The sequence below is a fragment of the Chelonia mydas genome, chromosome 26, assembly GCF_015237465.2.
Source record: "Chelonia mydas isolate rCheMyd1 chromosome 26, rCheMyd1.pri.v2, whole genome shotgun sequence".
In the NCBI taxonomy this organism is placed as follows: domain Eukaryota; kingdom Metazoa; phylum Chordata; order Testudines; family Cheloniidae; genus Chelonia; species Chelonia mydas.
In genome coordinates, this window is record NC_057859.1 from 11,027,730 (window position 1) to 11,050,131 (window position 22,402).

A 22,402-nucleotide genomic window follows, 5' to 3' on the forward strand; every position below is an offset into this window, starting at 1 on the left:
GCCACCCCTTGATGAATACAGCAATAGCTTAGTTCTGCCGGCTCCATACTTAATTTGACTACGTACTGCATCTTGGAAGCTTCTGTTACAGACTTGAGTAGCTGTTTTACAGTTCTGTCTGCTGCAGAGTTATAGTGAGATAAAACTCAGACAGGCCTGGCACTTGGCATATATTGATGACAATGTAAAGTGGAAAATGATTGACATGGTTTATCAGTGAGAATGCTGCTTTACAAATTGATGTTACTGCTGAAGAGGTCCCTAATTGCTAGGATACAATGCTTATAAAAAGGCAGAGGGAACAATGCAAAATGCAGCAGAGAAACTGGCTTTGCAGAGGAAATGGGAGTTAATCACTCATTTCATGCCCATCCTTGCTGTCTGTCAGCAAATAGAGTGTCTGGAAAATGTAAATACCTTCTTTTTTAAAGGCTTCTGGCAGGAAGGTATTTAAATAAGCACTCAGATCTGTAAAATTAATTCTCCTAGCAGAGACAAGGTGGGCAAGATATTATCTTTTATTGGACCAACTTCTGTTGGTGAAAGAGACGTGCTTTCGAGCATACACAAAGCTCTTCTCCTAGCAGGACATTTAAATTGCTATGTAATTCATTTACATTTGTAGAGTGCTTTGAAGATGAAAAGTGTGATGTCAGTGCTAGGTAATATGAAAACACTCTGGGCCCGCTCATCAGCTGCTGTAAATTGGTATTGGTCCATTGGCATAAGTATGGAATGGAGCATGCCTTCTGTGAATCTGCACAGCTGAGATATAGTTCTCTGTGTCTGCAAATGGGATCTTTTTTCCATTATGTTTTATGCATGTAACTAATGTAACAGTGTCCATCTGACCCAAAGATCTGCTCGCTGGTTCATCACCTCTATGAAAACTCGCTAGTTTGACACACTTGAAGTTTGCAATAATGATTTAACTGCATTTGGACAGTTTCTGATCTCAGTTAGGCTGGGGTCAACCCCCTGGAGCTGCTCCTGATTCATACTAGAAGAACAGAGCTAAGGGACCGGTGGGAGTAGATTGGTGGAGCTCCATTTAAGACAACAAAGCTATACTGATATACGACTGCAGGGGACCTGGCCCGTTGTCTAAGCTGTGTTAAATGTGGCGCAGAACGAGATTTTAAGTGCCGATATCATAAAGCATGCCACTTCTGCTTATCATATAGAACAGCAACGTGCAGTGCCACTGAGCATGGCTAATACCCACTTCTACAATGACACACCGGGAAGGAGGGGAGTCCCCCGTTGTTTTTTACTCAGACGCCCCAATTAACTGTGATTAAAGTCGCTGTCAGGGACAAACTGTGGGCACTGGTGGCTTGACTGACATCCAGTAGAAGCATCATCCTTTGAAACTACCTGCTGATTTCCCCCTGGAAAATTGTACTATTCATTCTGGGCCTGGTTTGCCTCTCACACCAGTATAAATCGGGAGTAACTCCACCGAAGTCACTGGGATTACTCTGGTATAAAACTGGCAGGAGAGGAGAATCAGGCCTCTCTATCTGATAACAGTACTGCATATACTGCCTGCCAATCCTATTGTCATAAGCTTCTTCGTGGCAAGATCTCAGGCAAAGAATTTTGTGAGTTAAGCCATCAGACTATTGCACAAGGATTCATAGGGCCTGTCTGCACTGCAATCAGAGGTCTGACTGCACAGACATATCTGAGCTGGCTTTGATCTAGCTAGCTCGAATAATATAGCAGTGGAATGACAGCAGGACGGACTGTATAAGCTCACTAGGATGTGTTTTCGAGCAGCTAGCCCAGGCTGTTATGGCTTTACTGCTATTGTTAAACTAGCTAGATCAAAGCTAGCTCGGTATGTCTACAGGTGCTGCAGTGTAGACATATCCAGCCCAAGCCTGAATGTCTGCATTACAATTTCATAGCCCTACAGCCCGAGCCCCGCCAGCCCAAATCAGGTGACATAGGCCAGCCCTGGATGTTTTATTGCAGGTGGACATACCCTAACAATAACACTGCGTGGCAGTTTTCAGATAAGCATTCTCTTCCATGAATGGGTGACTGGCATTTACCTCCAGAGTCTGAACGTACAGCATGGGCGACCCAACAATGACTGCAATCATCCATATGAATCCTGTTTAAAGAGAGAAGAACGGAAGAAATTAATTCTTTCAATTATGACCGTTACTTTTCAACATTTATCTCAAGGCGTTTGTCAGTGTTTACTTTTGCCAAGTGAATTGGCTAGAATGAAAGAGCTGAGGCTCTAGATTTCTAATAACTGAGAGTTTGCCAATCAACAAGCATCTTGTTTTTTTCACTTTGTTAATTATGCATAACTGCAGGACTCACTTGGCCTTTCTACTTCTCTCTGCAGAGAATTCTTTGCTCATTGTCAAGGTGAATCAGTTACAGATTAAGAATCTAATATCTAATCCTTTACACTTTTCCTGATTTAAAGTGAACAGTATTTCAGTCTCCAGATCCAGCCAACTCCAAATGTTGTTCACTTGAAATCAAATTTTCAGAGTAAGGAAATTGTTCCAAACGAATAATCACACTATACTTTCATTCTGCCTCCCTTGCTCATGCTTAGTAATATCGTGCTTTGCAAATAGTTCCATTGATTTAAATGGAGCTATGCTAAAGAAAACTACTACTCAGTGTGAGTCAAGGAGACTAATAAGTCCGCAGAATAAGACTGTAGGCTCAAATTCTACTGTGGGTTATGCACCATTTAAGTGCTCAAAGTATGGTTCAAATGGGATGTAGACCTTGGGTTAGCCCTCTGCACAGGGGCAAATTTCACGTGCAATGAATTTTGGTTATGGGGAAAGTCACTGTGTTTATAAATATCAGTTTTTCCCTGATTTATACCCTTGGAGCGACTATAGATCATGGCCCAATTTGGCCCAATATATTGGATAGCTTTTTAAAAAGGTGTCTCAGTGTGCTGTTTAACTTTGTATTGTTTCATCTGTACAATATTCCACGTGCTTATATTGGGAAATAACTGTCTGGGTGTGAGGAAATGTTCAATTCAGTCAACAAAAGCCTTTTCACTGGCCTCGTTGGGCATCGGATCAAACCTTAGATGTAACCACTGTGGGTGGTGAAGGGGCATTCTCTTGTTAATTGCACCTGCTGTACAACTGTTCAAGAAATGTCACCCCACTTGTAGGGTTTGAGATAAGATGAATGGAGCCTGTGCAGTTCACCCAGGTCTCCCCGCAGCCTTTTGTGAGGGGGTGTGTTTCTGAGACCCAAAAGATGACTTTAGTGCCAGGAAACAGGATTATGTTTTCATTTCAGAGGGATTTAAGAGCTCACAAAGTTCCCCACCTCTTGATCTCTCTGTCTCATCCTGGGCCTAGTGCTAAATACTCTTCAATCTTTCAAAAAAATTGCCTGACGCCTGCACAAAGCCAGATGCGGGATGCAAACAAAGGAAGATACCCGGCTCCCTTTTATGTCCTCTGAAATCAATGCGGTCACACTGGCGTGGTGTAACTCAGGCTGAAGGATTTTCTTTTCCTTTAACAAACACACAGGTAATGCAGATTCTTTTTCTCTTGGGAGATGAATTTTTCCTTGTGCAGAGAGCCAGCATGAGGACTATGTACCCTGAAGTCCCACTTAAGCCCAGTTTTGAGGATTGACGTAATGCTCAGAATTATTTACGCTGGCTCTCTATGCAGGCAGGGGAAGGAAATGGAAAACCTCGTAAGCATGCAAGAAGTCCTGAACCAACAAGCTCTTCTTTATGGTGAGCCTGACCCTGCCCTGCTGAAGGGAGCTTTGTCATTGATTTCAGAGGAGGCAGGATCAAGCATTGTATAAGCCAAGCTGCCGAACACTGTAAAGCCAAAAATCACACTAGATAACTGCAGCGCCGCTGGGCTATCTTTTGCCTGCTGCTGAATGGTTGTTTGGGGACTGGGGAGCGGGCCAGGGAAGCCCTGCTCACACCTCCACAACATACACACACACACAAAATCTTTTTCACCTGGGCAGAAGGAACCATTGCTTTCCCCCAGGAGAGCACCTGCCATCTTCCCCCAGCACAGACTCATCACTAGTACGAAGCACCCCAGAGCAGGATAGAGTGGTGCTGAAGGAGTCCCCTATGAACGAATGGGACAGCTGATGCTCCCAGTAGCCCCAGGGGTATTCTGCCGGACTCTTTCCTGTGTGAGGTCTCCTTCTGCAACATATCCCCTTTTAACGTGGCATTAGCTATGGATCCCTCTCGTCTAGTCCTACGACGTAGAGATCTGTAGGAAATGGAATTTGCATCCCACAAAAAAAATTGAAGATTTGTTTTCTTTCTCAATTGGAACAAAACCGAACATCTTTTTTTGGAAATTTTCTGCCCACCTGAATTTTTGAAAAATGTTCACTTGGGGTCAATCAGAACATCCTCTTCCCAGAAAGTTGAAACGTCTCGGTCCGATTTTGATTTTAAAAATAAAGGAACATTTCACAATGAAAAGTCATTTAGAAATGAAAAATCAAAATGGAACAGTCTGAGAGTGTCAAAACGTTCCATTCTGACACCACCAAAATGCTGCGTTCCAATTCTTTTTCCTTGATGAAATTTCATCTACAGCAGATACCTTCCTGCAGAAAATGTCTGTTTCAGTGAAAGAGCATTTTCCAATGGAGAAATGCTCTGTTGGGAATGTTTTGACCAGTTCTAAAATCAAGTCATCTAGTCCATCCCAACCATGCAGGTTTATCCACGGATTGTGTCATCCCAGTGCTTTTTGTGCAATCTGGTTTGAAATCACCCAAGGCACAGGGACCCGTTCTGCCCAGACATAAGAGTTATAACTAAATTTAGGACAAAGTGTCATTTATCATTGAACCTGGGATTCAAATGTGATTTAAATGTATCCAATTAAAACAAAAAACACACGTCACTGACCTGAGACTTTTTTTGAAACCGATGGTTTTTAATAGCAAAAGTAAACCAGATCCTACAGCACTGATTTCAGTGAGGCCACGCATGGAACAAGGTGCTATTCAGGGTGAGTAAGAGGATCAGAATCAGTCCCGCTGTCTTTATAGTTCTGTAGAGCTTGAAAGCAGCAATGTAAAACTTGATTCTTCCCACACTTCCATGGTGGAGCAGGGGGGGGATCAGGAATAGTTCCACTGAAATCAGGCTGATGTAAAGATGGTGTAAATGAGAGCAGAACCAGACTGTTACAGTGGACTCAAGAAAATAGTGAGGGATTAAATTGTGTAATGCACTGGTGTGTTTGTGTGAGAGAACTCACCTCTGTTACAGGCCTGCCCAGTGTTGTGTTTAGCCAGACACAAAAGGAAACCATGTGCTTTCAGTCTGAATGACTTGTCTTTTTCATGAAAGAGAAAAACCAGCCAACCTAGAATGGCTCAAAGCCAATGCTCATGGAAGTTAATGGGAAGGTTCCCTTATTAGCTTCCATGGGGGTTTCCCTATGTTTGTCCAACATGGGCTGGATTTGAACGTGTCCTAGAGACAGCACTGCCAACTCTCACAATTTTGTCATGAGTCTCATGATGATTATTGTTTTCCTTAAAGCCCCAGCTCCTGGAGTCAAGTGGATATGGGATGATTTCAGCTTTCATTCTTAAAAAGAAAAAGTAAGTTTCTAGCCCTTGTGGCTATGGAGAAAGCTTCAAAAATGTGACCTCAGTGCACCCTATAGGCTCAAAAAGTCTTAAATAGAAGGCAAATAAAAAAAACCTTGAATCTATTATTTGTACATAATCTCATGATCTGAAAATCGATCTCATGTTTTTTGGTGAGCCTGACTCATGATCTTTGAACATTTGGAGTTTGCAATACTGTAGATGTGCAAAACTCAATGCCCCATTACCAGTTACCCTACATATATACTCAGCCATACCTAGCATTTTGTAGCTTCTCTTGTTTGTGTACTGTCTCTTCATCTTCAGTGGGTGAACTATTCCTTGGTACCTCTCTACAGCAATGCATGTCATGGTAAGGGTGCTGGCCACAACTGCCGTGGTCTGAATGAAGGGGACCATCTTGCACACAAAGGGGCCTAGAAAAGAAAGACACATTTTAGTGTGCTGGCTCTCATGGCAGAAATAAACCCTAACCCTAAGGCCTGGGAGCAAATTTCAGCTGGTGGAAGGGGGGGGGGGCGGCTCAATTCTAACTCAGATTGTCCTCTATGCATGGACTTCTTTTTAATCTTGGGGTTGTCAAATAACTTGAGCCAGATTCCTTCCTGTACAGAGATCTACTTAGCCCAGGAGAGGAGGGGACCGTCAAAGAACTGGTGATAACTAGAGTTAGGTGAAATTTTTCAGACAAAACTTATTTTTGGTGAAAAAATGGAGATTCAGCACCACGGAAACATTTCACAAATTCCTGCAGGCTTCGCCAAATTGTTTTGACTGGGGGAAAAAAATTGGAACACATCAAGTGGTTTGGATTTTTTTTTTTTAAAGAAAAAATGTTTAAAAACTGTCAAAATGATATTGTCAAAATAAAATATTTAGTTTGACCCAAAACTTTTTTTTTGACTTTTGGATTTGCTAAAACATTTCAAAAAATGTCATTTTGCATTCAACCCCAAACAACACCGCCCCCTCCCCCCCTCAGGTGGTGGTGGTTGGTTGTTGGTTTTTTGTTTCTAATTGCCAGCAAAAAGAAAAATCCATTATTTGCACAACTCTAGCTGTAACTTCCTGATTCCTTCTAGCTGCCTTGGCCTGGCCCTGCTCTAAGTCAGAGCAGCCTAAAGGCTTCTCTAAAATACACTAGGTAGTATGGTCCTCAAGAGACCAGGCATCAGCTAAGAACTGGCCAAGCTCAGGTGTGCTCTACCCCTCCGCCCCCTAGACATGCTTCTACGCTAGATTGTGGGGTCAGTCGGAGTATGTAGGCATTCCTATGCTGGGAAAATCTCAGCGAGCCAGTTAGAGACTCTGGGCACCACCTGAGCATTGCAAAGTGGCAGGAAAACAGGGGAGAGAATCTAGCCACGTGTCCAGCAGGCTTCCGCTTAATTGCAATATGAATTCAATGCTTTTCTTTCCTGCACGCAGGTGTAGGATAATGTGCAATTGACACATTACTTTCGACCACTGGCTGTCTGCCCAGCCTTTCAGAACTAAAACATACAAGCAGCGAGGGGCTGAGTGTGATGACTTCTCAACAATCCTTCCAGCCCCCTGTGAAAGAAGGGAAATTTTAGCCAGCATGTCCTAGTGTAGGCACTGCTTTTGCTGCAGTGCACCTCAGCGCTTGCTAACACAAGAGCCCTTAGGATGGGGACTACAGAGCGATCCAATGGGCTCCATGACACAATGCAGGAAGGTGGAGTTTCTTGCAGAGCCGTGCAGCACCATGTACCATTGGATCTTGGTTTACGACTGGGGCTCATAGGTACTATGGTAACCCCCCAAACCCAATAATAATTAACAGTATCACCTTTAAAACCCCTCCCACACACGCACCACCTTAGATTTAGATACTGCTATAGTAAGCCTCTTTCATGTCAGACCAATATTCGGAAGCAGCCAAGACCTCACCAGTGTAATGGTAATAGGGAAGTATCACTCAGACATTAAATGGACTGCACCAAGCCAGAGCATATCTTGAGCTCAAATCCAGCCCTGGGCTCTGCAGATATGGATGCCGCCAAGCTGTGGAGTCAGTATGGTTCCATGGGGCAAACAGCAGCAGGATGCTGCTTGGGTGGTACACAGAGCTCAGCCCCATGGAAAAGCCCCACCAGAGCTGCCCAAAGAGGTCTGGGCAGGCATGGGTCATAGAATCATAGAATATCAGGGTTGGAAGGGACCTCAGGAGGTCATCTAGTCCAACCCCCTGCTCAAAGCAGGACCAATCCCCAACTAAATCATCCTAGTCAGGGTTTGTCAAGCCTGACCTTAAAAACTTCTAAGGATGGAGATTCCACCACCTCCCTAGGTAACCCATTCCAGTGCTTCACCACCCTCCTAGTGAAAAAGTTTTTCCTAATATCCAGCCTAGACCTCCCCCACTGTAACTTGAGACCACTGCTCCTTGTTCTGTCATCTGCCACCACTGAGAACAGCTGAGCTCCATCCTCTTTGGAGCCCCCCTTCAGGTAGTTGAAGGCTGCTATCAAATCCCCCCTCACTCTTCTCTTCTGCAGACTAAATAACCACAGTCCCCTCAGCCTCTCCTCATAAGTCATGTGCTCCAGCCTCCTAATAATTTTTGTTGCCCTCCGCTGGACTCTTTCCAATTTTTCCACAACCTTCTTGTAGTGTGGGGCCCAAAACTGAACACAGTACTCCAGATGAGGCCTCACCAATGCCGAATAGAGGGGAATGATCACGTCCCCTGACCCTATCTCCAGCCATTGGGGTCCATAGACTGGGGAGAGCCAGGCCTGCCTTGTGCTCAGGCCAGGGGCTGGACTGATCATTTTAGCCTTATGGTCTGATTCTCATTTACACTAAACTTTCAGCTCACTGTGGCCTAGTGGATAGAGCACTGAACTGGGACTCAGGAAATCTGAGCTCTGCTGCTGGGGTGACCTTGGGCAGGTCATGCTCCCTCTTTGTGCCTCAGTTTCTGTGGAATGGGGATAATGATACTGAGCACCTCTGTAAAGTGCTTTGAGATTTATGGGCAAAAAGTGCTATATAAGCAAGAGGTGGTGTGTTATTAAAGTCTCCTTCTGCATCTCTGGCAGCATACTGTTTTCAGAAACAGTCTCCTGAAAATACCCCCTTTTGCAAATGCCTTCACAGCCACTGTAGAGCTGCCACCAGGTCTCTATGCCCAACCTGCTCCCAAAGCGTGGTGTTGGGGCCAATCAGAACTGCTATGGGTATTTTCTGCCTTTCAGGGCAGACAGGGGACCATGTGAAGCAGAGCATAAGGTAGAGTAGCCCCGACGCTGCTTTTACTTGCAGCAGGGTGATAAGATATCAAAGGTGGCTTAAAAACCACCTTCCACCATGCCTCCTGACCCTTCCCAAAGGGAGGAACAGAGCAACTGGATATCAGGCACTTAGGGCGGATAACTTATGGAATATGCATCATTCATCAGGCCACTAAAGTCATCGTGCTGAGATGTTAAGCAAGCTACTCTGAAGGATTATAACACTGTTTTTAGGTTAGTGTTCCCCAGCTCCTGAATCTCGTTTTAGCGTGCCACTCCATTGATTGAGGGCGAAGTTTTAGGATGATGAATTGGGATCAAATTCTGCTCATCTATGTTGGTATAAATCCAGAGTCACTCCACTTGACTTCAGATTTACATCAGTATAACAGAGCAGAATTCCCCAACACCAAAACCCTTCATTTCATAACAGTGGAATGAGAAGCTCTAAAGAGCATTAGTTCTGTTGGAGAAGAGGGGAAAGTTGGATGCTGAAGTCTGATCGTGCCAGTCAACGATGAATGGCCTTCTGAAGTTATCTGATCACATGGCCGTTGTGTAAAGCAGACACAAGGATCAGCCATGCTGGCATCAGTAGATGGAGGTTTTATCTGGTTTTCTTTTGCATGAGAATCAGTTGAAATTGTGTTTTGTTCCAGATACCAGATGCTGGGTACAATACTACCAAACTCCCAGTAGGATGCTAGAATATTGAGAGACATCTGCATCAAGTGAATACTAACTGACTCAACTTCCTGGAGGTCTTTGTGCCTTGAAAATTGTTGACAAGAACGCTGTGGCTTGGCTTGCCTGGATTGCATATGCCAAATAATATAGTGAACGCCCCCCACCTCTTTGGAAAGGATGAGTTTCCATCTCAGCCCGTTTGCTTTCTTAGAGCCAGGACTGGCAGCAGCATCTGATGCTATCACTGGGGATTTATCTGCATCTGAGACTTTCCCGGAGCACAATGAAATTGTTGGCGTTTGAACAATTTTCTGCTCATTTTACAGCCTCTTCCCCCGAGATGAAAGAGGTCAAGGGAGCTCATCTAATCTGTTGCTCATCTGCTGGGCTCTCTAGCAACTGACGGGCACACATGAGGCTGCCTTTTCTGAGCCTCGTGTCTGATTTATGTGGAAGTGTTAAGGAAATAGAGGTTTGAAGATTGTGGATGCAGATTGAAAGAACCCAACGGGTGACGTGAGGCTGAATGTATGTTTTCTCAAGTAACAAACTCTCTGGAGCACAGTCCCAACACATAGAGGTGGAGAGATTGTTTTTAGCACGGATGCATCTGGGCTTTGAAACTGGAGTCCTTTCCTAGCCCTGGATCTGGAGATGAGTTATTCCTAAAGCCGCTGGCTAAGATAATCACAGTGAGGAGATTGTCAAAGGCACCAATGGGAATTCGATATTCTTCTCTGGTTAATTGCCAAAGGGAATTGGGCACCTTTGAGAGTCTGCCCTCTAGTGGGTGTGCTAGGAGCTAATAGAGTCTACTACCTGCTGTGGCTGGAGCTGGGAAAGCCAGGGGGTTTCTATTCTATGCTGAAGAACCTTTGCATTGTGGAGGAGAGTTGGCTTGACCTGGTACATCTCCCAAGCTGCACTATAGGAGCTTATGCTCAAATAAATTTGTTAGTCTCTAAGGTGCCACAAGTACTCCTTTTCTTTATGCGAATACAGACTAACACGGCTGCTACTCTGAAACCTGTAGGAAGAGAGGCCATACAGTGTCCCCTAAATGACCCTGGGGGAACAGAAAGGGGGCAGGCCACTGGGACATCTCTCAACACAAAAAATATAGTTTGGGCTGGAAGGAGATGGATGAAGTTCCACTGGGCTAGGACTCAGGAGAGGTGATTTTTGGTTCCCTGTTCTGCCATAGTACATGCTGTGTGAACGTGGACAAGCCACTTAGGGGCTGTCTTCCCTGCAGCATTAACATGGGCTTTTACTTGGATGTCATCCCTAATACTCTTACCCACCTCATCCGCACACACACAAAACCCTCTGGCTCAAGTTTGGTGTTGCTTTAAAGCCAAGCTAGCTGGCCCAGCTGTGGGTAAAGGCTAGAGACCACCCTGCAGTGATTACGCAAACTAGCTCACTCCGGTCCTGCTTAGCTTGCCAGATCCAACTCCCAGACAATATGGCTGAGGCCACGATGCATTTGGGGATAGGCGGCTTGCCTTTGACCTGTTCAGTGTGGGGAGTATACATGAAGGGAGAGTAACTGTTGGCCACGTGGGTGTAAGGCATTAAGTCAGCTGTTAAGTGAACAATACAGTTCTCCCCTTTCTAACACAAGAAAATTCTGCTGTCTAGAATCAAATTGATTTTTAATGAGCCTATGAAGGCTCCAGTCCACATAAATCCCTGGTGTCACTCCATCCACTTGTACAAGGTGTGCCAATGATTAATTTGCTCCAGCATTTCTAATGTAATTTAGCAATTAAAAGGCCAGTTCTTCAGCGGGTGTAAATGGACATCAGTGGAGTGATATCAGCTGAAATCTGGCCTATCATTTCTGTCTGGAATTGGGTTCCTGCGGCCCTGTTTGGCTTTTTTGTAAGTTCTGTTGGGAAGCTGAATCCCTGAGGTTCAAGAGTTGTGGTTTAAGCAATCACAGTTCCATTTCTGGCAAGGGTGGTCCCCGTCTTTCTTTGATCTAGTGCTATTCCCAGATTTTCATACCTTGCCCTTCCTGTACAAACCTGGTGTTTCCCCTTGTTTGGCAAGACTGAGAACTCGTCAGCATTGGAGATTTGCCCTGATTTCAGTCATTGTTGACCAGCTACCAGCCTAGCTGCACCAGTCTGAACTGTAGCACAGAAAGCCCCTGTTTTCACCAGTGGAGACCACCCCTGCTTGACACAGAAGCCAGCTGCACCATTGCAAATTGCAGCTTGTAAGGGTTTATATTGTCTGCACCAGGGGTTGTCCCCAGTGTAGAAAAGGTCTAAGACACGATCTAGTGGTCGGAGCACAAGATCAAGAGCCAGGAACTCCTGAGTTACATTCCCAGATAATCACTGGGATATTCAGCAAGCTGCTTAACCACTCGCTTCGTGCCTCAGTTTCCCCATCTGTAAAATAGGGATAGCTACCTCACTGGGGTTTTGCAAGGGTTAACAGATGTATGTGAAGACTTTTGGAAGAGAAAAATGTATTATTAAAGTTAATTGTGAAGAACCCAGATGTTTATGGATAACGCAGTCCAATTCTTCTGCAGCGTTTCTTCTTTCTCTATTTTAATGGGATAATGCCTCCCTTCCACCACTGTTATGAAGATTCGGAGGTGTGGGGGTTTGCTTTGAAGATGAAAAGGGCTACCCAAGCATTAGGCACGTGTATTGTCAGTGTAGTGATTCCCTTGGGGGGGGGGGGGGGTGTTTGTTAGCAAAGCCAGGGAATACAGTCTGCCCATCAGGAAACAGGGATGGGAGAGGATAAGGCAAGGGGAGAAGAGAATCAAAGGAGATGGGAAGAAAAGCAGATAAGCAGCTGAGCTTGACAAAGCCCAAAGGCTAGATCCTAGGCTGGTGTAAATTGGCGCAGCTCCTTTGACTTCTCTGGAACTACGCTGATTTATGCCAGCTGGGGATCTGGCCTCACGAGCAGTGCTGGTGCTAGCCCATTGGCGGCCCTAAGCAGGAATATATTCTCCTCCCCCCCACCCCACCCCCCCGATACGAAAACAGGCAAATTCTTATAATAAAAAAGGAGTAAGGGGCTGCCTTGAGCTCTTTGGGGCCCTAAGCAATTGCTTAATCTTCTTATGCCTGGCCCCAGCTCTGCCCAAGAATTATATATAATGGGCCAAATCCTCAGTGCATGACTGCAGTGGAGCGACACTGATTTACGCCAGCCCAGTGAGCTGGGCCATTAACATCACTGGATTTACTCCTGATTTACTCTGGTTCAGAATCTGAACCAAAGGGTCCGATTCTCCTCTGCACTGCACCGGGTGGTGTTTACACCAGGGCAGAGTGAGTGTAAAATGCTACCACGTCACACTCACGTCCATCTACCTCCACTTTGCACTGGTGTAGGTGACTCCCCAAGGTGCAAGGCAGGTATCCAGTTAGAGTATTAAGCCATCTGTTGATCTGAAACTATGGGCCAGATCCTCATCAGATGTCAACAGACCTAGCTCCTTTGATTTCAATGGAGCTACACTGATTTACATGAGCTGAGGGTCTGGCCCCAAACTGCAGCTGGGTACATCTTTTGCTCTTTTAAATTACAGTGATCTTCTGTTTCAATCGGTCTAAAGATAAAATCCTTTAAATTTTATTTTATAAAATGGACTCAGATATATGGTAGTTAATGATATTTGTTTTTTAATTACTATATATTTTTTTGCTGTTGCTTTATTTCATCTCTTGATTTTGGACTGGAAATACTCACCAGTAATTATGAATGGCTTAATATTGTATCTAGTTGTTAGAGCACTGGACTGGGGCTCAGGAAACCCTGGGTTCTATTCCTGGCTTTGCCGCTGGCCTGCTGGGTCATGTTGGACAAGTCATTTCCCTTCTCCATGCCTTTGTTTCCCCATTTGTAATGGGAAAAATGATACTGACCTCCTCTGTAATGTGCTTTGAGATCTACCGATTAAAAACACTGTATAAGAGCTAGATAATAATAAAAATATTGTAACAAATCCATGCCCACCTAAGACATCACATTTCTTAATAACCCACATTGCAGTACCACACAGTAATGGCAGCAAAAATAGACTTCCAAAAGCACTGATGCCTAAAGGAAAATCTCCATTATCTGCTGGCTGTATAGGACCTATGACACCCAGTTCAGCGGTTCTGTTTTCATCCTGGAGAGGCCAGTCAGATGCACACAAGCAAGTTAATTGTAATGTATCATAAAAAAGGAATACACTGTATTCTGTGCCCTGCTGGTTTCATACGCTCTCATCTTGAGTTTCCTCTCTTCTGTCACACAGTCTGTCTTGGGCTACAGCTTAAAGGTTGCCATTCTTCTCCCTTAATATTATTCTAACATAAGGAAGCTTTCTGAGGAGGAGACACTGTGATTCCCTGGCTGGAGCACTGGACTGGGAGTCATGAGACCTGGCTTCCATTCTCAGTTCTGCCACTGACCTGTTGGGTGACCTTGCGCAAGTTGCTTCCCTGTATAGTGCCTCAGTTTCCCCATGGGAAAAATGGTCCTGACTTTTCTTTGTAACATGTTCTGTGATCTAAGGAAGGAACGTGCCTATATATCATTCGGGGATCTGTCTGTACAAACAAGAGACAAGGTGGAGGAGGTAATATCTTTTATTGGACCAACTTCTGTTGGTGAAAGAGACAAGCTTCCAAGCTACACAGAGCTCTTCTTCTCCATGTGTATTCCCTGTGTCCTACCAGCCTGAAAAGCATGTCTTCCTCAGGCTGAGGACAATGGGGAGATACTTAATATTAACCATGGTGCTTTGAATGAACAATAGAATGAACAATAGGTGTGATCAAGCTGGGGAAAGATATTTCCTCCTCTGATCTGAACAGAGGGTCACAGCCGTGCAGTGAAGAAAAGGAGTACTTGTGGCACCTTAGAGACTAACAAATTTATTAGAGCATAAGCTTTCGTGAGCTACAGCTCACTTCATTGGATGCATACAGTGGAAAATATAGTGGGGAGATTTTATATACACAGAGAACATGAAACAATGGGTGTTACCATACAGACTGTAACAAGAGTGATCAGAAAGGTGAGCTATTATGAGCAGGAGAGCGGAGCGGGGGTGGGGGGGACACACGGACCTTTTGTAGTGATAATCAAGGTGGGCCATTTCCAGCAGTTGACAAGAACAGTAGGGGGTGGGAAATAAACAAGGGGAAATAGTTTTATTTTGTGTAATGACCCATCCACTCCCAGTCTATATTCAAGCCTAAGTTAATTGTATCCAGTTTGCAAATTATTTCCAATTCAGTAGTCTCTCGTTGGAGTCTGTTTTTGAAGGTTTTTTGTTGAGGAATTGCCACTTTTAGGTCTGTAATCGAGTGACCAAAGAGAGTGCAGTGGGTAACCAGAAGGGGGACTGGATCTATGACAGGAGCTAAGTATTATTAGTTTAAATAAAGTGGGGAACTGTTTGTGAAAGAGAAATGGACTTTTTACTCTCGTGGCTAATTTCTTAACTCAAAGGCAATGGGACATTTCTTGTCTCCTGCTCAACAAGAGATAGATACATCAAATGGATTTTTACGTATCCCATCTCAACCTTTTCCATTGCATTCTTTATTCAGACGCAGTGTCTTTCCACCCCCTCATAGGCTGGGTGGATCAAATGGAATGGAAAATAATGAGTTATTTAATAATCTCATTTCCTACCAACGCGCTGAACTTAACACTTGAAACTGACATTGCGTTTGTTAAAATGCAGGTGGAAATACAGTACAATGCCATGCCTAATTCACTTAAGGTGGTGAGTTCTGATTGACCCTTCAGGCATTGAATATTTGACAAGCGTCTGTCAAATAAAATATTAGGAGGCAGGGGGAAAAAAAACCCTCTTAACGTTCCTTGAACATAAAAGAACTGTGAGCAATAAGCAGAATTAATTTCTAAGGTACTAATCTTGCCAGATGATTTTCTTGATGGATTTACAAAATTAATGGGTACAGGGGAAGCAGTGGACATAATATATTTGGGGTTTAATAAAACATTTGAACAACAACTGATGTATTTTTTCTTGCAAAACTATAATTAAAATTTACTTTGATAAAATAACTGAGTTTAACAATTTGGCAGGTGCAAATTAGCATAAATTCAAAGGAGCTATGCTGAATTACATCAGATGAGGATTTGGCCCATTCCCTTTTGGACAGAAAACTGGCTGCAATCCATAATAATTAGCTCTTATATAGCAATTTCTTTTATAGATTGCGAAGCACTTTACAAGGGAGGGCAAGTATCATTATCCCCATTTGTACAGATGGGGAAACTGAGGCACAGAGCGGTTAAGTGACTTGCCCAGCCCATCAGTAGCAGAGCTGCAAATTGAACATAGGTCTCCTGAATTCTAGAGCCGTGCTGTCTCCACTGGATCACACTACCCTCTTAAACAAAAGCCAGTGTATGCATCTATCTAGTGGAGAACTGCAAAGGTTTGTGGTAGGTTTGATCTTATTTAACAACTGCATTGAAGTGCTGAATGGCAGATGAATTAGCAGCTATTAATGGAGGTTAGTTGGAATAGGGTCAGACCCAATCTGCTTTCATACCCTGCCCCTCCTCAGTTTCCTTTTCTTGGAGTTCTCAAAAACAGCACCCTCTTACTCTGGGGTCTGGTTGTAAGCGATAACATCCCAATTCAACAACTAACTCAAACCCGAACAAAACTTTGTCCCACTCTGCAGTTCCAACAATTTTTCCCCAGACCCAGCTCCTGCTGTCCAATGTTTCCTCAGTCCTTTCCCTCTTCAAGGCTTCTGCCCCTTCCATTCACTGCAGGCAGCTCCAGCCAGGCCTTTCTAGCTGCTTAGTGTGAAAAACTCCTGACACTGCACCTCCTGCCTGTCTGCTCCCTGAAGGTCTCACTATCCTTTCTTCCGCTCAGTGGAACTGACTCCCTTTTACCTGCATCAAATCCCACTATGGGGAGGCAGCTAATTAGTCAGAGGTGAGGCTAAATTCATCTCCTTTAAAGGGCCATTCTGCCTCGTAACTAACAATACAAAAATAGGAAAAGCTGCAAACTCCGGTGAGGATGTATCATATAAAAAGGCCTAGAGAGGCTGGACACATGGGTAGGAAATTAAGAGAAGTCCAAAGCTTGCAAATTGATAGGGATTAGATTGCTGAGATATTGCATTTATGCAGCATCCACCCCCGCCCCCAAATATACAAACAAGTTACAAAGGAGTGTATGTGGTGGAGACCAGGGTTCCTCTAGGGTGGAATATTGCAACTGTTCAATAACACATTGCAAGGGTGTATCACTTCTTTATGATTAAAGAAGTGCAGTACCCTGTTGAAACTGATGTGGTAATTCATAGGAGGAAGGTTGATTTGTACTGCATGTGTCCTGTGCATGGAAGCTCGTGGTGCTAGGCAAATATAGATGTTATATGATAAATGATTGGTGCATTATACTTTGGATGGGCATCCTTTTCCCATTTATGAAACCAATGGTCAAATATGCACTGATATATACCACATTACCCAATGTCTTTACGGTTGTCTTGGAGTACTGCCCAGAGAACATGTTCTTCCAGTAATGCAGGCTATCTCAATAAGTTTCAGTGACAGGAATGGAGTCCTAAATACTCCTCATTTTGTTTTCAAATGGACGATGATTGTTGTTCTAGACCTACCGTGATGCAATGATGTACATCCATGCAATCTAGAGACATGCTTGTCCTCTGTAAAACAGATTTGGGATCAGATCATGAGCTGGTGCAAAATGGCATTTTTCCACAGACTTCAAAGGAGCAACAGTTTACAAGCTTACAATCTAAGTATAAGACAAGAGACAACAGATGGGTACTGACAGACAGACGGGGCAATGTAAGGAAACAATGAGATAATATTGGTAGCCATGATAGGCAGTGGTCCCAGCTAAAGGACTTAGGCCAAGCTCCTCAAAGGTAATTAAGTGCCTAACTCCCTTTCATGTCAGGGGATCTTCTGAACTTCTCTTAATTTCCTACCCATGTGTCCAGCCTCTCTAGGGCTTTTTATATGATACATTATCACCGGAGGCTGCAGCAGGCCAAAGTCCCTTTTCTGGGAGTGGTAACAGACCTACCTCCTCTATAGATCAGTCTGGGACATTTGTAGGTTTGGGCTCTTTGGATTCAGATGTAATTAGATGGGTGGGTTGTGCTAATGGATCAGACTCAAACCACAGTCCCAGGCAAGAAAGGGAGATGACATCTAAGCCAACTCCCTCCATTTAATCCACGTCACCACCCAAACTTCAGTGACAAAAGGTCCTATCTGAAGAATAACACTAATGATGTTCTGAGTCTAAATTTGTTTTTAATGTACATGTTTCAAGGAGTATAAATGGCGCCAACATTAAAAGTAGCTCAGGCATATGATGAAAAAGCTAGTAGGACATCAGATGTGATTCTAATCTCACGTACGCCCGTGTAATTCCTTTGACGTTATTAGAATTATTCTTGATTTATGCTGCGGTAGGTGACGTTAAAACCAGGCCTCTTACTTCTAATTCTCATATTACTAATAATTAACCAGCCTCTCTGGAAAGCCACTTTGAGCTGTTACATTTTACAATATATAATCAGTGATTCATTGTAATTAGTCCTGAGCTCATTTTATTTTGCTATTGGACTTCATAAAGACCCTTATCATTTTGTAGAGTGTAAGACTTCTTTGTTTTCATTAGATGGACTCAATTACCAGCTGACTCTAAAGTGAACTTCTGCTGCTAATAACACTCTTTCTAATGGAACCTAGTAACATTGCTCCTTTCTGTAACTAATGTCGCTCGTTTGCATTAGGTAGCACTGGATTAATACAGGAAACACTGAATGATTTAATTACAGTCCACAGTTTACAGGTGCACCAAAATTCCAGAAGGGCAGGGTGACCTTGCTCAAAATTTTACTGAGTTGGGAAGAAGAAGAAAACATTAAAGTAATTTAGGCCACAGAACCAAGATGTGTCCACTCTAGTGTAAATACAGAATAAATCCATTGATTTGAGTAGAATTACTCCAGATTTACATCAGCGTGAGAGCAGAATTTTGGCCAGTATATCCTAAAAGTCTTAACACTTAGCAATTAGGGTCTGATTCTCTTTTCATTATCACTGATACAACTGACCTCAGTGGAGTTTTGAGTTACTCTTGATTTACATCATTGAAATCAGTGGAGCTACCCTGGCATCAAACCAGTTTGAGGGAGAAGAGGATTGGGCCCTGCAATTTAAAACCCTACTGCTTATCTTTTAGCATAAACAATTGGGAAGTTTCCTTTGTCTGAAAGTTGGATTAAAGTTCTGTAGAAGTCTGAGCATTATTGATTTGTGTTTAAATATATATCTGTATAACTCTGAGACAAACTAGCGGTCTGATTCACTTCACACATTGGTTTTACATTGGTGTAACTTCATGGACTTTGCGGGAGTTATTTTTGATTTATGCCAGTGTACCTGACACAAAAATCAGGACCTGGGTTTGTTGGATAAGTGCTTAGCGCAGGGGTGGCCAACCTGTGGCTCCGGAGCCCCATGCGGCTTTTCCAAAGTTAATATGCGGCTCCTTATACAGGCACAGACTCCAGGGCTGGAGCTACAGGCGCCAACTTTCCAATGTGCTGGGGGGCGCCCACTGCTCCACCCCTGGCTCTGCCACAGGCCCTGCCCCCAGTCCGCCCCTTCCCGCCCCCTCCCTTGAGCCTGCCGTGCCCTCGCTGCTCCCTCTCCCCCCAGACCCTCCTGCACGTCAGGAAACAGCTGATCGGGAAGTGTGGGGGGTGGGGGGTAGGGGGTGGGAGGCGCTGATTGGTGGGGCTGCTGGTGGGTGGGAAGTGCTGGGAGTGGTGGAGGAGCTGATGGGGGAGCTGCTGATGCATTACTGTGGCTCTTTGGCAATGTACATTGATAAAATTCTGGCTCCTTCTCAGGCTCAGGTCGGCCACCCCTGGCTTAGTGGGAGGCATCCTTTGCTGATCCCTACAGTGACTGTTAAAAGTAAAGGCTCTAGAGATCAGTGTCTCCACAGTCTTTGAACTTTAACATGTGCCTTTTCTTTTTGTTTGGGAATTGCAGCTCAAATCCTCAGTGGGGGTATGCTGGCATAGGTCCGTTGAATTCAGGGGAGCTCCATGACATCCGTGGAGCTGAGCATCTAGCCCCGCTTGTGTCTTCCCAAGTGTTTATGCTCTTGACTCTGGACCAGCCCTTTGCAGTTTGCTTCTCTTGGGATGCTTCCCTGCAGTTTTGCTTCTTCATCTATAAGGAAGAATTTCATTATCTTCCTCATTCCCGGCCTTTGCTTCTTATCACGTGAGTTTTTCTTCTGGGACAATAAAGTTTATTGCTGGCCATGACAGCTTCTCAGAATGAAAATGAAACATTTGCATAATGAATACAGATACAAAATCTAATGACATTTCCATTCAATGTCTGTCCTTACTCAAGTTTCTGCCATAAGTTGTAGTAAAATATTGGATTTAGGAGAAATGATAGAAGACTGTATTTCAAATGTCAGCTGTGTTTATTGCCTGGTGGTTAGCACTCTATGGGTATGTCTACACTACCCACTGGATCAGCGGGCAGAAATCGATCTAGCAGGTATCCATTTATCGCGTCTAGTCTAGACGCGATAAATTGACCCCCGAGTGCTCTCCCATCGACTCCTGTACTCCACCGCTGCGAGAAGGCGCAGGCGGAGTTGACGGGGGAGCAGCAGCCGTCGACTCACCGCGGTGAAGACACCACGGTAAGTCGATCTAAGTACGTCGACTTCAGCTACGTAGCTGAAGTTGGGTAACTTAGATCGATTCCCCCCCCCCCGCCCCCCGCCCCCAGTGTAGACCAGGTCTATATGAATTAATCATTGTTTTGTGTTGTATCATGGAGGGGCAATGTACACTCTCTTTCTCTACGGATTATATTACTTTCTGAAAATCTCACAAAATGTTAACTTCTACTGAAGAGACAACCATTAACTTTTCATCTCCTACCCATGCTGCATCTGCTAAAATGCCTAGTTATTTAAAATCCCCCAAGCCATACATGTTGCTGTGGTGAACACTGAACAGTTAACAGCTGAAAAATAGCCAAATCCTTCCCTCATGTCTGTCTGTCTACAACAGAACCCCTATTTCATAAACTCAATGGAAGTGGAAGTGTTCATAAAATTGAACATCTCAAAACTGCAGAGAAATAGCAGCTTGCCCAAGGAGTTTGTAGTGCGGCTGGGGGTCAAACCTAGCTCTCCTATAGGTCAGGCTAATGCCTTAACCACGAAACTATCCCCCCTCTTGAATACTAGCCCCTCTTAAAAGCAAAATACTCCTCTCTTCCTAGCCTGGTTGTTTTAGGAGTTTGTATTAACACACAGTCAAAACTCTGAGGTCAAATTCTGGGCTGATCCATATTCCATGTGATTCCAGTGAAATAAGTGGGTTTGCATTAGGTGTAGGTCAGTGCAGCATTTTAGACCAGCCCTGACTTCTGTGGGAGTTCTGACTGAAGGAGGACTACAAGGTCACCAAGAGACTCCACTGTGATTCATGACGTGCAGTGAAAGCCAAGGGAATAATCAAGGCTTCTTTTTAGGATGAGATGCTCATGGCATCTGCTTCTGGCGTGGTTCAAGGATAATGCTCTTGAACTTGGGTGCCAACTTGACTTATTATGCAGCACTGCAGAGACTGGAAGCACCATAGACGAGAAATTTAGAGAGGTGACCCCTATTGCAAGAGGCTTTGGAGTGCATTGTGTAGCAACCCGTTTGTGGGGGCTGGTTTATTCTGCATAGAAAACAGTCCTGAAAGAACCAGATGGTAGCAAAGTAAATATGGAGGTGGAGAAAAGAGATATGAAGCATCTAGCTAGCCTGAGTGAGAAAAGGGGATTTGGGTCTAAAACCTCATCACCTTACTCCTGATTTTCCCCACTTATAGCTTCGGTTAAGACAAGATGCAAAAAGCGTGTGCAGCAAATAGCTTGAAGGGCTTAGACGAACAGGTTAGCAGAATGGAAGGGAAAAAGATCTGATCTTGGAAATGTGGCAAAGGAAAAAGTGACAAGACTTAGATACATTTAGGATGTGCAGGCTAAAAGAGAGGGCTGAATCAAAGAGGAGACCTGGGTTCAGGTTCTTTGATCCTTGTTCTCTTCTGCCCTGAAGCTTGCATCATCATTCACACGTGTGCAAAGAGAGTGCCAAGAACTACCACCAATTCTCATGATTTTCACCCAGTATTTGGTGCTTTTCCTGAAGATCCAGCTCCTGGAGCCCTGTTATTGAGTGAGACCATCAGCTTTTATTTTAAAATAAAGTACGTTTCTAGCCCACACTTCTGTGGGGAGAAGCTTGAAAACATGATCGCTAAAGACGATGACACCTGAAGACAAATAAAAAGAACCCCAATGTTACGCTTTTAAAACATCTCATGATTTTTGGGGGATCCAACTCATGAATTTTGAACAACTGGGGTTGGGGATACTGCTACCATTCTGATCTGGGAACATTTTACATGTGGCATAAGTGAGAACAATTAGACAAGGTGCAGGGCAGTGGTGAACCAGGGCTGTAACTGGACGGCTTCATTCATTCTTGTCGATTCCAGCCCCATTCACCACCTATCATTGACTATCATTCAATTTTTGAAAATGCCTCATCTGTTTAGTTTCTTGCCATTTTATGTCAAGATGAGTTTTCTGGTAAAAAAAAAAAGTTTGTTTCTGACGTCTGTGATGTATAGCCGCATTCTCTGTTGGGACTGAGTTTCCTGGGTGTGTTTAATTTAAACCCCAGGGAAAGGAGGGGATCAGAACACTCCTCATCT

At 44.1% G+C, this 22,402-nt stretch overlaps 1 protein-coding gene across 1 annotated transcript in view; it reads right to left on the reverse strand.

Moving 5' to 3' along the window:
- The window catches only part of LOC102947610 (pyroglutamylated RF-amide peptide receptor), an 85,132-nt gene that overhangs the window by 10,423 nt on the left and 52,307 nt on the right, over positions 1-22,402 (reverse strand). Inside the window, exons 2-3 of the mRNA XM_007065488.3 lie at positions 5,886-6,044; positions 2,061-2,122 (exon numbers count right to left, since the gene is read on the reverse strand). Of these exons, the coding sequence (XP_007065550.1) occupies positions 2,061-2,122; positions 5,886-6,044 (221 nt within the window). The remainder of the gene's footprint in view (positions 1-2,060; positions 2,123-5,885; positions 6,045-22,402) is intronic.